Source organism: Hyaena hyaena, unplaced genomic scaffold (genome assembly GCF_003009895.1).
Source record: "Hyaena hyaena isolate Hyena2069 unplaced genomic scaffold, ASM300989v1 scaffold_372, whole genome shotgun sequence".
Taxonomy (NCBI): Eukaryota; Metazoa; Chordata; class Mammalia; order Carnivora; family Hyaenidae; genus Hyaena; species Hyaena hyaena.
The window spans coordinates 152,609-169,823 of NW_024081004.1; the positions used below are offsets into that span (position 1 = coordinate 152,609).

The following is a 17,215-nucleotide window of genomic DNA, read 5'->3' on the forward strand; positions in this document are numbered from 1 at the left end:
CCCCTTCATCTATCTGTCTGTTGTGAAGAGACAGAACCACGTCAAGAAACTGTACGAGACATACCAATGTCATGTAGAAAGACAAGCCCATTCTCCTAGGCACGTGATCAAAGTGGAGGTAGATAAAAATGGATCATTTGCTGTCCTGTAACCCTGTACAGCTGTGCAAAAATATACTCAAGGGCAAAAGAGGAAATTTGCCTCTGCCCACAAAAGTGGTCCTTCTAGTAATATTCTTCAAATATTAAAATAACATGTTTAGGCTAAATGACAAAAATGAGAGGAGAATATGCAAATATTTGGAGGCAAATCAAAATTCAGTTCCATGAGATTAGAAATTGAAAAAAGAGATTTAACGCTATCATAGGGTGGCATGAACACCACAGCAGCAAAAGTAGATTTTACTCAAAATCAAAATGCTAATTCATTCATTCAATCAAATTTTAGTACTTCATGTCAAGACATAGTCTACCTTTCAAAATATCAGATCTAAAAGCCTTAAACATTTAAAATCCAATTCAGTCATTTACCAAGTATCAAGATATCATACAATCCCTTTCAAATGCCTTTCATAATTAGCTTGTTAATGTTACTGACTTGGAGTATTGTTTCCCAAGTACTTTAGTCGTTTTTAGGCTAAATTTAAATGGAAAATTTACAGGTTAAGAAAATTTTGGAATTTGAAGCATCCCAAATATTTCCAAAGAGAAAGAAAAAGAAAAGACAGGAAGGGAGGATGGAAGGGAAGGTGTGTAGTAGCAACTGAACACAAATATTTTGTCCAAACCTAAGGTTCCAAAACTGAATGAAAGATTTCTAGCTAGAACCTAGTGATTCATCAGGCTCAGACTGTGTAAATTTAAACGTGTCTTTATTCAGATACGTGAAATAATAAAAACTAGGGGGCAACTCAAATCTTAATGAAAAATCGAAAGTATCAACTAGATGGAGTGATGAAAGTCAACAATAAAAAGTTAAATCTTTGAAATATAACCATTATTTCATGCTTAGATTTACAGGGAGAATTCAGCTTAGGATATACCACAAGAGAATGTGGCTCCTCCTCTAAAAATACAAAACAGTTGTAATATTTTTTGAAGTCATTTTCAAAAAATGAGCTGAGTTGCCAAATCAATCAAGTAAACTTAATTCCAAAGTGTGACAAGACTTTCTGAAGAAAGACAGACACATACAAAGTGCTTAGCTTTTGGTAACACACGAGAGAGAGGGAGAGAGAGAGAAAAAGAGAGAGAGACAGAGAGAGAGAGAGAAACCATGTAAACAGGTAAGAAGAAAACAACTGGAATTATAATGGATTCTTAAAGACTGCAGGCAAAGAGACTGTAAGACTTATTTTGGTAATTCAAGAATAATCTTTAGAATCCTTAAAAAAAAAATAAAGGTTTATGTATTTTTGAGAGAGAAAGCATAAGCAGGGGAGGGGCAGAGAGAGAGATGGGGACAGAGAATCCCAAGCAGGCTCTGCGATGAGAGCAGGGAGCCCTGTGTGGCTTGAACCCACTAACTGGGAGATCATGACCCAAGCCAAAGTCGGAGGCTCAACCAACTGAGCCACCCAGGTGACCCCTTAGAATCCTTATTAAAATAATTTTTTAAAAAAGAATAGCTAACACTGAGTATGAGTTTACTAGATTCCAAGCATTATGCTAGCACTTAACATTAACTACATTTTCCAAACACACTTAATGCAATTTAAATTGTTTGGATATTTTCTTTTGCTTGGATTTCACAGTAAACAAATTAGAAACATTCTATTAATTATTTCTTTAGATATATCAAGATAGAATACTAGAAAAGTCATGTTTTATATAGGATTAACTAAGAATTTTACCTTCAGGTAAGACTGCTAATACTTAAGAGTAATATTTAACTCTAAACTACATGAGGAAGGCAGAAACAACATAGGGCAAATCAGAATAGGGAAAGAACCCTTTTGTTCTTGCCCAAATCTGTCCATCACAGAGAACATTAAACTACAGAGATCTAAAGATCTACTTTAAAATTAATGGAGGGAAAAGGATCCTTTTGAAATTGGATGGGCAGGTAGAAACTTCTTGCTATGTAATTGTTCTTAGTCTTTTATTCCTTAAGCTAAATAAGATTTCATGCTATGATGCAACTAAAAAGCACATCACTCTTCTATTTAAATACAATCTCTTTTGTAATATTTGATTTTCAAAAAGAACACTAATATATTACTGAACATATATATAGCTTATTGTCAAGTGCAGTTTCCAGTCCTTTTTGGCCTCTCCTGTGCCTTCATAATATTGGCCATCATGTCCTTTTTTTTTTTAATGTTTTATTTATTTCTAGGAGAGAGAGAAAGCGTGAGCAGGGGAGGGTCAGAGAGAGAGGGAGACACAGAATCTGAAGCAGGCTCCAGGCTCTGAGCTGGCAGTCAGCACAGAGCCCGACGCGGGGCTCGAACCCACGAACCGCGAGATCATGACCTAAGTGAAAGTCAGACGCCTAACCGACTAACCCACTCAGGCGCCCCGATCATGTCCCTTTTATGATAAACACTTTCCCAATTTACAAAGTTACTTTGTATTTTCTGAGAGAGAGAAAGAGAGAGAGAGAGAGGAATGGACAGTGGGGTGACAGAGGGATGACAGAGAGAGAAGGGAAAGGAGGGAGGGAGAAAGAGAGAGAGGAAAGAGAGGAGAGAGGAGAGAGGAGAGAGAGGAGAGAGAGAGAGGAGAGAGGGAGGGAGGGAAGGAGGGAGAGAAAGAGAGAGGAGGGAGGGAAGGAGGGGGGAGAGAGGCGGGGAGGGGGAGGGAGAGAGGGAGAGAGAGAGAGAGAGAGAGGGAGAATCTTAAGCAGGCTCCATGCCCATCCATGCCCAGGGCTGAGCCTGATGCAGGGCTCGATCTCAAAAACCATGAGATCATGACCTAAGCTGAAATCAAGCCTGAGCCATCCAGGAACCCCAAAGTCACTTTGTATTCTATCTCAAGGTTCCAAAGAGTCCTAAAAATTACTCTAATGTCATCTGCAGAGATAAAACAATTGTAATTCATTTGTCCTAGATACTGATCTAGTAATTCTAGTTTTAGGAACATATTCACACTTCTCCACTAAAATGGGACATGGGGTGTGCTGAGCAAAATTAAATAAATAAAATTAATCAGGAAAAATAAATCCGTATTGGTAGCAATCACGTGTAATTCTTGAAGAGACGAGACAGCAATTACCTATGTAGCGAATAATCTCTTCAATGGACACAATTCCTTATACCAAACAGACACATGTACCAATTTAAACTTTTATTTACTATGGATAGAAAACAGCCATGATTAGAAGAAATGCAGAAAAAAATGATTCCTATTTCAGCAAGCTAATATTTTTCTGTTGCCAAGGCAAACTGTTAGTAAGATATCTATTACAGAATTTGAAGACTGATTTTCAAAGTTGACAGGCTATCTCTGAAGTCCTATTGAGGACCTCCTGTCCACCAATTCAGATATATCAAGTATTCTGAGAACTAGAAACGTTCCCTGGCTCCTAGGTAAATACTTGTGAAATCCTACCACTAGAATATTTCTCATCTTTAAATTCAAAATTATCCTGTTACATCTTTCTATCTATAAGATCTGCTTTATATCTCAAAATGTTGTTTATTCTCATCATGACATTTAAAATTTTTTGTTTTCTTTCTCTTCCATTAACAGATACATTCCCTCTGTCTTTCTTGAGGGAGATTATAACTTTTTGTTTGATAAATTATTTTTTCTAACGAGATGCCAATTTAAGGGAAAGGATGTAGATTCCAAACCCAGGCAACTGCTTTCTCCTTAGCCAAAGTAACATAAAGGTGACTTGACATGAAAAATCAGAATATTGCATTTAAAAATATTTTCCATAACATCAGTTTAATGAATTGTGACAGTTCAACCTATTGAAAATACAATTCAGTATTTTCACAGTGTTTAAGGCAAAATTAATTTGTGAGCACATCCCATCTTTACGCCAATTTTGCTTACTTTCAAGAAAAAACTAAAGTTGCGTCAATATCTTACTCAATCAAGAAGTGGTCATTTTCAAGCTAAGCACCAAGCTGAAACAAACACATACCTGGGCAAGAGAGGTTTTACGTTTAAATCCAACAAAAAGTGATTTTTTTTTTACTGTATGTCATACTGTTTTTTAAGGTATGTCATCCAACATACCAAGTAATACTTTTAATATTTTTGTGTTTACGCGGGTCTGCTTACTTCCGAACTTCATAAATCCTCTCCATTTTTATTAGGGTTGGAATTTATTCCTCTTCTCTCTTCCACTGTTTTCCACGGGTCACAGCTATGATATAGTGTGCACAACAGATTTCGCACGGTCATCCTACCTGGAATCTGGCACACTCCCTCCTCCAGCCGCCTCCAAACTCTTCCCCGCGGAGACAGGCTAAAAGCAGCTTGTTTTCAGACTACGACGCAACCAGACGTAGCGGGTCTTAACGAACCGAAGGGCCCCGCAAGTGGTCCCTAGAACTGCTCTCTAAAGCCCTTTGCAAACATAGAGTCCCCTTATTTGTTCCCTTGCTAGCATTTATGAAACTCGACCAGGCTGAAAGGCTCTGCGCAGCCTTCCCACAGTACACGGAAACCACTGTTCTCCTGCTTCCCTGAAACCACAACACCGCCTCGCCTTTCGTTCGAACTGCGCTTTTGTTTACAAAACGCTTTCCCAAGCGTTATCTGACTTGACCCTCACGCCAAGCCGTCGAGATGACCCTCGTTATCATTAGTGCCTGTTTAACTGTTGAAAAGATCCTGTCCGCAGACCCAGTGCTAAGGGTCACCCTCTCCCCGATGAAGGAAGCAGCTTCTCGGCGGATGGGAGAGTACATGTGACGCCCGCGGCCCCCATCCTCTCACCTGGCCAGAGGGCCGGGCTACCGCCTCCTCTCCGTGGCCGGGAACTTAGGGCCGCGGCGGCGGTTGTTTGGGGTCTCCGAGGATCTCTTGATCTCCGCCTGCTCTCGGCCTCAGACCTTCGACCCCACAGTGCCTCACGCTCTCCCCATCGGGCTCACCGTCCGATCTCGCCAGACAGCATCTGGAAGGACCGGGAAACACCGCGTCGGCCACAATCGTTCAGGATCTGGGACCCACGCTCCGAGGAGACGGCGATGACGACCACTAGAAGGACTGCAAGCTCCGCCGTAAGGAAAGCCCGTCCCCAGTCAAGCGGCTGACATTTCCCAGCCAACCGGAGGGCCGCCCACTTCCGCTTCCCCGCCTACCCCATGAGTCGTCCAGCCCCCAGCCGCGGGGGGTTGTGGGTATCTCGAAGGCGGGTAAAGTAGCAAGGAAGGAAGTAGCGGAGAGCCTGCGGGACTACAGGCAGGGCGGAAACTACAGTTCCCAGCAGGCAGTGGGGCTGCAGACGGCCGCGGCGGAGAAGAGCTAGTAGAAGAGCCCTGCGCGCGCGGCGAGGATGGAACGTTGCTAGAGTTCGCGGGTCTTGCTGCTGGGGGTCGGAGCAGCACGCCGTGAGCCGCCGCGCGCCAAAGCGGGAATCCCGGAGGCGGGCAGTTCTCCAATTAATGCACCCATTTAAAACTCCAGAACCTTTAGACGCCATGCACAGGTAAACCGATTGCAAAAGGGAGCACAACGTGCATGAGCCGTCTTAATTGTTTTAGGCCGCGAATATTGCTAATTGCTAATATATTACTAATGCTGTAAAGTGAATAGTTGCTTAGTCCCTTTTTTGGGAAATCGTGGATGGCTGGATGCTTTAGTGCGGTGATCAGCGTGCGGTTTTTTTTTTTTTTTTTTACTTCCCTTATTGAGCTTTCCTTACTTTCAGTCGCTGTAAGATTGCCCTCCCTCTTGTCTGTCTCCTCCACTTTAAGACATTCTTGAGGCCTTCTACGGGATCGTAAATCAAAAAGCCTTTTTGATTTGTTCGGTTATTTTCTCTTTCCTCCTTGGAAACTCGCCGCCGCCGCTTAAATGCAATTCTATAAGCCACTGTGAAAGTTTTCTGCATTGCATAACTTGCAGTCTCATTTAGGCCTATCTTTTAATTATTTACGGGTGTGTTTTTTGAAAGAACAGGGCTTTTGTGCATTTTTGCAGGAAACACCTTCAGGAGATTCCCGACCAGGGTAGCAACGTTACTACCAGCTTCACATGGGGATGGGATTCTAGCAAGACTTCTGAACTGTTGTCAGGCATGGGGGTCTCCGCCCTGGAGAAAGAAGAGGTGGACAGTGAGAATATCCCCCAGGAACTGCTCTCAAACCTGGGCCACCCTCAGAGCCCCCCTCGAAAACGGCTGAAGAGCAAGGGGAATGACAAGGATTTTGTGATAGTCCGCAGACCTAAGCTAAATAGAGACAACTTTCCAGGTAAGGTATGAGGGTAAAGCTGGTGGTCGCCTAAGAGTTGGATTGAACTATTTTATTGGTAATCTTTGTTTAGCGATATTTAGGATGGCAGCTTTTAAAATTGCCTACTTCTGAAGTCGTTTTCGTGAGAAATGGGGCAACTCATTGTCACCAAAATCTACAGGAATCTTGGTAGATATATATTTTCAGATGCACAGTTGACTTTTAACCCATGTGAAATTTTAACCCAGAAGACATTCCTGCCTCTTTCCTTTGAAGGGAATCTGCACGTTCAAAGGCCAGCTCAGTGCTACCGATAAATGGGGACATAAGCAATAATCTTGTAGGATTTTTTTGTTGTTTGTATTCTGCTCTGTAGCCTTAGTTGAGGTTTTTTGGTTTTGGGGTTTTGGTGGGTTTTTGTTTTTGCCCTAATTACTTTAGTGATTTTCAAAGAATTGCTAAAGTGAATGTTAAGCTACGTGTAGGGACTTCTCTCCCCAGGTCCCTCCCAAGTGGGATTCTTCTGGTATGCTGTGTCTACATTACTGCCAGCATGTGTGTTCGGTCACCCCGCCAAAAACTGAGGATCAGTCCCATTCCACCATCCTCCAGCATCCAGCCAGTCATTGAACCTTTCCCTCTTGTCTCCAGGATATTTATCAAGTTCTCATTATCTCTTGCCTGAATATTGGAATGGACTCATAATTCCAGGCTTATCCTCTGTGAGTCCACCCCCAGAGCTAGAACAGACTGACTGAAATGCAGATCTTACCATATCATTTCTCGCTTTGATAGCTCCCTATCCCCATACTTTTTTTTTTTTTTTCATTATCCCCAGACTTTTCAAACAGGTCAATGAGTGTCTCCCAGAGTGGATAAGAACCCCAAGAGTGCAGAAAGCCCCAAGGTAAAAATAGTACAATGACATGGGGTTATTAGTTTTTCTCGCTAGTAAGAACTATCAAGAATTAACTACTAAGAACTAACTAAGAGTTTAAAACATTAAGCCAACACATTTTTGCTGACCACATCCTGTGTGCTGAGCATTGTTCTAGGTGTTAGGGATTCGGCAACAAACACATAAACATTCCTGCCCTCATTAACCTTCTGTTGAAGAGAGAGGATGCAATAGACACAATAAATGTGGTATGTAGAATGTTAGAAAGTAATAAATGTCATGGCCAAAAACAAACAGAACAAGTTGGAAGTCCTGGGGTGAGAACATGGATTGCAATTTTAAACAGGGTATCGAGGGAAAGCTTCACTGAGACACAAGGTTTTTAAGCAAAGGCATTAAGTGTGGTGAAGTGCCATGCAAATGTCTTGGAGAAAAGGGTCCCAAACAGAGGGTATAGGCAATGCAAAGACCTTGGGGCAGAAGCATGTCATGTTGGCTCAAGAAAGAAGGAAGCCATGTGTGGAATGAGCTAAGGGTTGAGTAGTGGGAGATAAGGCTAGAGCTAGTATTGAGCAGAGTTGTATGTGACCTTTTAAAAGGACACATTGATGGGTTGGGATTAAACTGTAGAGGGTCAGGGGTAGAAGCTCAAAGCTTTGTTAAGAGGTGTGGGGGTGTTAATAAGTGTGGTCATGTTCTGGATAAGTTCTGACGTTAGAGTTGATGGAACCAGGCCGTTGAAGTAGTCTGGAGAAGAGGTGATCAGAGTCTAAACAGGAATTGGGTGGGTGATAATGGAGAAGAAGAGACAGATTAAAAAACTTCAAGACAAAGTCTTGTAGAGCCAAGGTAAGTACGTATGTTCCTCAGTCCTTTCATTTGACTATCTTTGAAGAAGGATTGGTTGGTTTTTTCTTTCAAAAGTCTGTTGTTTTGGGGTTCGACCCTCATTAGGAATGAGAAAATGAGAACCTACAGGTTATAGTTGGGAAATCTACATCAAGGGAGGGGGTGAATTAATTGAAAAGGGAATAAAGGATTGTGATCAAGTGAGACCGATCTGGCTTTGCATCCTAATTCTGCTGTTTACCAACCTTGGGAAGTTATTTGAGCTCTCTTTGCCTTCATTTCTTTGTGAAATCAAATAATAATACCCACTTCATAGGTTGCTGTGAAGATTAAGGGAAAGAGTGCCCATAAAACTCTTAGCATGCTGTGTGCACATAACACGCAATAAGTAAACCCGGTTAATTTGGTCAACAAAATTTCTGACACTCATTTGGGAAGCTATGTCACTTTTTCTTTTGTCCTTAGTCCTGTTAGCCTGATCCTGTTAGTATGGAATTTTTCCTTCAGAATTAAATGCTACTTTTTTTTTTTAATGTTTTATTTATTTCTAGGAAAGAGAGAGAGACAGCGTGAGCAGGGGAGGGTCAGAGAGAGAGGGAGTCACAGACTGAAACAGGCTCCAGGCTCTGAGCTGGCAGGCAGCACAGAGCCCGACGTGGGGCTCGAACCCACGAACCGCAAGATCATGACCTGAGCGAAAGTTGGACGCTTAACCAACTAAGCCACCCAGGCGCTACTTTATTTTTAGCGTCTGGAGTGTAGCACTAGCAATTTGGTGTTTGTCCAACCAAATGTGGTGAAAGACACTTTCTGCTAAGATGAACAGATTTTGATTAACTCGTCCAGTGCCAATTGCTTTTAAATGTGGAGTGTGATTCCTGTATGTCCTTCCACATTCATACACAGAGATAGAGATGGAGATGTACAAATAAAAAAGGATTTTTTAAGCAAGGCACTATGGAAATGAGAGAAGATTAAGGGATGGTTGCTGGCTTGTTGGACATTGCAAGTCAAGTTGAGGAGAAAAGACAATACACACTAAGAGAAGCTCACAGCAAAAGATGGCGGCTATAACACTAGCATCCGATGAGCAGTCTAGGTAGTAAATGCTAAAGGAGGGCAGAGGAAGGGAGCCCCTGTGCCAAATTGAGCCAGGTACTACTTCCCAGGTGCAGAAGGGCCTCCAAGGTGATTCCCAGCAGATGTGGACAATCTTCCTCCTTCCACTCAGCAGAAGTGGAGGCTCCGAGGAGAGAGGGAAAATCTGGAAACAGTCCAATCAGTACATCTACACTGTTAAAAATGACCTCAAATATATATGTCTAAAGCAAAAAGAGAAAAAAAAAGTTTTATTTTTATGTTTGTTACTATCTAAGAGACGGCAGGGAGGGAAGCTAATCATCTACATGGTATGCCTGTGGAATTGCACACAATATAGACTGGCTAATAGGCATGGAGTGTGGAGAAGTAGAATCACTGATGCAGGATGAGGGGCAGCTGGGTAGAGGAGTCCCCGTGGGCCAACAGTGTCTATGGATCGTCATTCCAGGGAGTATTGTCTGCAGTTGTCAAGACAGGTGGCTAATGGCTCTGCCAAGATTAGGGCAGAATAGGCCACACCTGCTTTATATAGTGATCTGATGACAGTAGCCCTGGGCTGTGAGTTTTTCCTGGTTCTTCCCTCAGCAGTCTCCCTGCTGGCCCCCAGCCAGACTCGCACACATCTGGCAGCTAAGTCCTTGTCATCTTTTTATTTTGAAAGATAAAAACCGTGTGGCAAACCTATATCAGGACAGGTCTGTTTGGCCCTCGGGGTGAGTGGATGGAAGGAATTGGAAGTAAGTGGCCCAGTAGCGAGGTCAGTGAACAAGCCCAAACAGGACAACTTCATTTTATTCATGTCATTTAATGCCTGTCTTGGTCCCTTTTCTCCCCGCCTTCCACCCCCCAAACAAGATGGCCATAAAAACACTGGTCAACTAATTTGTTGATTAGCTTTTCCATGACTGTTAAACTGCTTGACATTCCAGAGCTTGCGGTGGTTCTCGGACTGGAGCCTCTAAAGTTTGGTGTCTGCTGATATCCCCAAAGGAACTTGTTCAAAGTGCAAAATTCCTGAGATTCTGATCCAAGAAGTCCTGCCTTGAGCATGGGAATCTGCTTTTTAATGCTCACAGGCAAACATTCCTCCTCCAATTTTTTGTTTTTTAAACCAGTAGGAAATATATTGTACATTGCAATCCTGGGTGTGTGCCTGAAACAGAAATTTCACAAAACTATAATTCCCCTTGCTAAGATACCTCCTATTGTGTTCCATTCCATTCTTTCAAAACAAGGCTGCTCCAACTAAATTAATTTCCTCACTCACCAATGGGTCTCAGCCCCCAGCTCTCAAAACTCCACTCTGCAAGAGCCTTTAAGTGGCCCTTTAGGGCATCCCTTCTTTGCCCGGTAGCTTCCTTTCATATATTCATGCAGCCAATAATATTGAGCATTCTAGAGGTTAGTAGTACAGCAGTGAACATAACAGGCTAAAGACTTCTCAGATCTCTTACAGAGCATGTTTACTCTACCTTATTCTCCAAATCCCAGTTTCCATGGTCTTTCCACTCTTCCCATATTCCAGGCTTGAGCAAGTTTCTTACAGAAATAAAGGGCTGTGGGACTGAGGGAGTCATTGGGGACCCTGTTTTTGTTTTACTGTGCTTTGCTTTAAGTTTTGTCCACCTGGCCAAACAAAACCCAAAATGCTAAGAGTTAGTATGGTCTAGTGTCTTGATGATCTGTGGGCAGACGAAGGAAAACTCATCGCAGCATGGCAGAATGTTTGTGGTTTTTCAGAAAGGAAGCATGGGTTAATACTTAAAACAAGCTAGCACAGGCAAACGTGAAGTGAGCCCCCACCCTTAAACATCGGAAACAGGAGGCATAAATCCCAGTGCCAGCTTATTCTAAGTATAATTTGTTTATCCATTCTGAAGGAGAGGAGCAGTTTCGAGAGTCAGAGTTTTGTTTATGATTAAGATTTGGAATTTTAATTTGAATCTAAGTGTGGGTGATGTTGCGAGAAATAAATATGCTTAGTAAGATGAGTAACCTATACTGCAGAGATTGCAAAGATCTCCTGCATAGGAAATTCTTCAATAAGCCACTCTCCCCAGAGGAGTTTGAGGCATGGGCAGTGACAGAGTTAACAGACGTGGACAGCTGAGTTTGCACATGATGGGTGAGTGGAAATGATGGTGGCTGAGGGTGACGCCCAGCAGGTTTGTGAATCTGGCCAGTTTTTGCCCCTTCGTGGCTCCAGAGTATGTTTAACAGCCTTCCTGTAGTTAAGCCTGCTGGCTGTGGGATTAATTGTTTCCTTTTTTGTGCAGGGCTGGTGTGCAGCCTTGTGGGGGTAAAAGAGGTGAATGGAGAAAAGTCCTGCTCTGGACTCTCCCATCTGCTCAGGCAAACAGACCAGACAGCAGAGGAGTCAGGAATCCAGGAACAGATGGTTGATGTTTGGAGAATTAAGAATGGCAAGTAAAATTAGATTAAGCGTATCGCAAGCCTGGATACCAGCCGCTGGAGCTGGAAGACAGACTTCTGCCCCATCTGCTTGGACAGCAGCCAGTCTCAGGCTTCAGCACCTCTAGCGAGGGGCCCTATGGTCAGTGTCCTTTTGTGATCAACTGAGGGAGTTGGCTGCTAGCTGGGGCTGTGCATATCTTCGGCCTTTGATCCTCCTTTTGGGAGCCAGCCTGCTTGATAGCTCTTAGCATCTTTGTTTTACTCCTTCTCCCTGCCATCCCTCCCTCTCTAGCCCTGATTGAATTCTTTTCCCATTGCAAGTCATGTTGAACTCTTACCTTCCTTAGTCTTATAGAAAGAACATCAAGCACTTAGAACAGGGGAGAGTGTGGGATGTTAGAGCATTCCGTGGTAGAAAGGGCATCATTTGGAGTCAGACCTAGTTTGAATTCCCACCCTGCCATTTTACTAGTTGTGTGGCCTGGTTGCACTTGAGTCTTCTGAACCACCTGCCCACCCATATCACAGGCTACTTGTGTACTGACCTGGGGACGTTATCTTTTTGTCCTGGGTTTTCGTCTTCAGCCTCCTTCCCTCTACACAGCAGCGCCATGCCATTCCTTTGCAGGTACAAGGCCCTCACCTGCAGTGCCCTCTGTTACCTGGACCTCAGGGTGTAGGGTTTTGGCATACTCAGAGCAGCCCTAACTTTGCCTCCTGTCTCTCCCCCCTAACAGCTGATAACACCTTGGTGAGGTTATTTAACCCTGCTGAGACCAGTTTCCTCATCTGTAAAATGGCATTCTACTAAATACACAGGGTTGTTGCATTTAGAGTCAGTGTGTTTGAATAAATGCCTGAGACTTTAGGGCTTTCAGTAAATGGCAGTGTTTAAATGTTAGGTCATGTATTTGTTTAGTAGTTTGTCTGTTGAGGAGGCTGTTGGGCAGGGACTGTAGCTTACACCCAGCTCCCAGCACTAGTGCATTAATTAGGCACCCAGGAATGTTTGCTGAAGTGGAGCCATCGGCCAACCTTATCATTTTACAAATAAGGAAACTAACTGGTCCTAAGAAGCCAGCAGTCTTGCCTGTGTGTAGAATAAAGCCAGCATTCTTTTGGGTGTCAGTCATTCCTTCGTGAAACAGCATTTGAGTACTTTCTAATATTCATTGCCAGGCTCTCCTAGGCACTGGGTGTGTAGTAGTTTCTTGATTAGCAAAGATTAACTAGTCAGCGCAAATGCAGAATTGGCACATTCACAGTTTGCATGAAGAGAGACTAAAAGGTTTGATGCATCTAGCAAAATTACATTGGATGCTAGTTGTGGGCTGGGTATTATGCTGTGTGCTGGGTGTGCAAATATGGGTCTAGGGGCTATGGTAGTGATCTGGGAATGCTTCTCTGAGGGGGTGATGTTTAAGCCGAGACCTGAAGGATGAGTAGAAGTTGGGCAGATGAAGATGGAAGTTGCAATGCAAAGACATACAAATATTAGCGTTACCTTCCTAGAGTGGCTTCACTGCTTAGCTTTGCTGTCCTCTGCAAACTTCAATGTTCCTTCCTGCAAATAGTGACTAGTTTTCCTCTTTGCATTTAAAAAAATTTTTTTATTAGAGAGAGATCATGAGCAGGTGGGGCGGGGGGATCCCAGGAGGGAAATCCCAAGCAGGGTCCATGCTCAGTACGGAGCCTGATGCAAGGCTAGATCCCACAACCCTGGGATCATGACCTGACGTGAAATCAAAACTTGGATGGTCAACTGACTGAGCCACCCAGGTGCCCCTTTTCTTTACATCTTAATTACCTAGCTCATATTGTTCTAATTGTTTCTGATTTCTTATGTGTTCCCAGTAAAACAAGCACCAAATTCATTATTTATTTCTCCTGCCCTGCACTTCACAACAAGCCTCCCTAATTTCCTTTTCTGCAGTCTTTAGGGGACACATGCTGCCCCATCTATAGCCCATTGAAGCTCAGCACTCTTTATATGCCAGAGGTTTCCTCCTGCATACAGATGCAACTGCTTGATGCCTTTCTCTGGGCAGGCATGTGGGAGTTAACATTTCTGCCCTGCTCCCAGAAGCCCACACCCAGTGACAAAGCTGTTGGTGGATTAATACCCTGGCACCCGTGCCCTTGGCTGCGACAGACAGCCCTGGGGCAGGTGCTATAGGGTCTCCCAGAGTCCCCAGCAGACTTGAACTCCACTTGTCCATGGCGATAACCTGCTTCTTAACATTCCTCAAATTGGCTTCTTTCCCTTCTATACCTCTTAACTTTCCAGTGCTTCCTGGGATTACTTCCCAAATAAACTACTTGAATTCAGATCCACAGGATCTGCTTCTGGGGTTCCCAAACTTGGAGGGCTGTTTGGGCCTCATGGTCAATCACACACAGCAGCCCTCATCCTAACCCTATTAAAACCCGGTGTGTTTTCAAATAGGTGAAAGTTCCAAGCAGCAGTGAAAAGAAAAGTCATCACAAAAGACAAATGTGTGAAGCTTTAATGGAGAAAGGAGAGAAATAGAGGCAAGAAGGAGAAAAGAAAGTTTGACTCTGCTGCTTGCTCTCTGTTTATATTATTTAATCTCCACAGGCAACTACTTTGCAAAATAAATCACTTTATCCCGTTCCTGCAGATAAAGAAACTGAACCTGAGGAATTAGGTAACTTGCCCAGGATTCACAGACTTGGGGCAATAGAGATGCATTCTCATTGACATGCTTCCTTTCCCGTTCTCGCCCTCAGGGAGGCCAGGCACCTGATATCACGAGGAGAGGACAGTTCATAGTGCAAGTCCTAGTGCAGTCTCAACATCCTGGATTCGAAATAACGAAGCGTGTCATTTTTTGCCAAATCAAATGCTAGAATCTGATCTACACATTCTAGAGGTCAGGGAGTTCAGAAGACTTAATGGAAGGAGAACTTAAGGAAAGCTAATCTATCAACTTTTTCGAATGGGGGAAGCAGACCAGGAAGTGTATTTGAGAACCCCCATCCTCTGTCCATGCTGAGCTTGGAGGAGCCTTGTGGTGGTGAAGGAGGGTTGTCGCCACACTGAGAAGCCTCAGAGTTCTCCAGCTGCCTCCCTGGGTTGTGGAGCAGGGTCAGCATGGATGACCGGCCCTCATCCCTTTACTCCTGGTTTCAGGGCCTCAGTGAATCATTTTGTCCTCGGGGAGGGAGGGGCAGGCAATCATTGAGCAACTGCATATCTCCTCATTTTTCAGTAGAGGCCACTTCCTCCAGGGAAGGCCTCTCTGACACTGCTCTACCACCATACACTGCATAGCACAGCACTGTGATCCCTATTACAGCCCATTATGATACCTTGTTGAAATTTCCTGTTTGTGTCTCGAACCTTGAGCTGGCCATCCCTTATTCATCTTTGTAGAACAGACACCTGCATGTTCAATAAGTGTATGTATGTATGTATCATATGAATATATCAGACATTGTGCTAGTTCCAGGAAATACAAAGATTATTTTTTTTAAAGTGATTTTTTTTTGTTCCCAAGAACTCACGGCCCAGCAGGGGCAGGGGCTAAACAGATGACTAAGTAAATAATAAAATTGTGGTAAAATTTTATTAAAATAAAAAAATAATATACTATATACCTATAAAACATAAAAATAAAAATATAAATAAAATATCATTTTTAAAATAATAAAAGTAATAAATTCGTGATTAAAAAGTGACCCATTTTTGGTAATGTCACGGGAAGCCTTCCATAGACATTGGGGCTCTAACAGTGCCTTGATTTTAAAGTAATAGTAGTTGGGGGCAGGCACAGCTTGTACAGGGCCACTGAGATGTGGCCATGAGATGTGGCTCATTCTGCAAATTACAAGTAAGTCCAAATGGCTAGAACATATTTTTAGGTAATGAACCTAGAAAAACGAGTGGGTCCGTGATGTGAAAGCTTTTGAATTTCATTCCAAGCAGTTTGGACTTTAGGCTCCATATTTGGGGGCCACCATGGAAAGGTTCTAACTTGGAAAAATTGCCCAGAATACCACCCAGAGGTAGCAAATGCCACACTTATCACCCTTCACAATGCTTTTCTCCATCATGTTCTCCACGGAGCCTAGTTCACTGTACCTGTGCAGGAAGTCCCTTTTTTTAGATGAGGGGGGGACAGTGTGTTAGTAATCAGGGTTCTCCAGAGATGCGGAAATTTATTATAAGGATTTGACTCACACTATTACTGAAGCCGAGAAGTCTCAAGGTCCACACTCTAAAGGCTCAGGGACCCGGAAAACAGATGGTTCCAGCTCAGGTCTGACGTCAGGAGATCCATGTCCCAGCTCAGAGGCAGGGAGAAAACCAATTCTCATCAGGATTTGGATTAGAAGAGACCCACTCACATTGGAGAAGGGAATCTGTTTCTCAGTTGACGGACTCAAGTGTTCATCTCCAGGAACCTGTCACAGACACACCCAGAATAGTGTGTAACCAAATATTTGGCCTCCCCCTAACCCAGTCAAGTTAACTCATCAGTCCAGTGAACCATCACAGAAGGGAGAGGATAGCACTAGACTTGGTGTACAAGAGCAGTTGGAGGTAAAGGGAGACTAGGAAGGCGACTCACTGAACTGATCTAAACACTCAATATTTCTTCCACGCATACTGTTTCCTTGGCCGTTGCCCTATTATCCTGATCTTGTGGGTTATTCTGTATGTTCCTATGTAAGAGTTCTACTTAGACTTTGCTTTTATAAGACAAAGAAAACTCATCTTGAAATATCCACCTTTTTCCCCCCTCCAGTTTTTTTTTTTTTAAATACTTTTATTTATTTTTTGAGAGAGTGTGCACAGGGGAGGGCAGAGAAGGAGACACAGAATCTGAAGCAGGCTCCAGGCTCTGAGCTGCCAGCACAGAGCCTGACGTGGGGCTCAAACTCATGAACTGTGTGATCATGAACTGAGCTGAAGTAGGACCCTTCTACTGACTGAGCCAGCCAGACGCCCCTCCAGCTTTTTTATTTTTAACACAGCAGCCCAAGCAATCCTTTTAGAATTATCTGTGATCCACACCCTATAGTGGTTCCTCATGACATTCAGAGTCAGAGCTGAAGGCCTCATCATGATATACAAAGTCCTGCCTGACCTGGCCCCACACTTCTCTCATCTTCTATCACCTCCCTGCTCACTCTTCTGCACTGGCCTTGCTGTTCCTCAAAACAGACATGCTGTTCCCTGCACCTAGAAAACATGGCTCCCTAATTTTGTTCAAGCCTTTGCTCACTGATCACTGCCTCAGTGAGGCCTTCCTTGACTGCTTTGTTGAGATTTTGAGCATTGGCCCCTGTACTTCCTATCCTCTCTTTTACTCTGCTTAATTTTTCTGCATAGCACTAATCAATTTTTCTAGATCCTGTAATTTACTTATTTTTGTATGTGTGATTGTTTCCTTCCACTGGAATGTAAGCTCCATGAAGGTAAAATGCTTTGTCTATCTTATTTATTGCTCTCTTCCCAACACCTAGAATGCTCCCTGGCACCACTATAAGTAGAGAGCTAGATGAAAGCACCCTTCTGATATTGCACTGGTAGGCAAATGGACTTCTGAGTGCTTTCTGTAAAT

General features: G+C 43.3%; 2 protein-coding genes across 8 annotated transcripts in view; one reads left to right on the forward strand and one right to left on the reverse strand.

Annotated features, from left to right (window-relative positions):
- The window catches only part of LMBRD2 (LMBR1 domain containing 2), a 43,051-nt gene extending 37,831 nt beyond the window's left edge, over positions 1-5,220 (reverse strand). For 6 of the 7 annotated variants that reach the window (XR_005531481.1, XM_039250538.1, XM_039250536.1 and 3 more), the window contains exon 1: positions 4,899-5,220. The gene's annotated coding sequence lies outside the window, so the exon portion shown is untranslated. The remainder of the gene's footprint in view (positions 1-4,898) is intronic. The other variant, XM_039250535.1, reaches the window with a different exon arrangement.
- A 186-nt stretch (positions 5,221-5,406) lies between these two features.
- Positions 5,407-17,215, forward strand: part of SKP2 (S-phase kinase associated protein 2) — a 32,181-nt gene continuing 20,372 nt past the window's right edge. The window contains exons 1-2 of the mRNA XM_039250531.1: positions 5,407-5,613; positions 6,108-6,379. Of these exons, the coding sequence (XP_039106462.1) occupies positions 5,570-5,613; positions 6,108-6,379 (316 nt within the window). The 5' untranslated portion in view covers positions 5,407-5,569. The remainder of the gene's footprint in view (positions 5,614-6,107; positions 6,380-17,215) is intronic.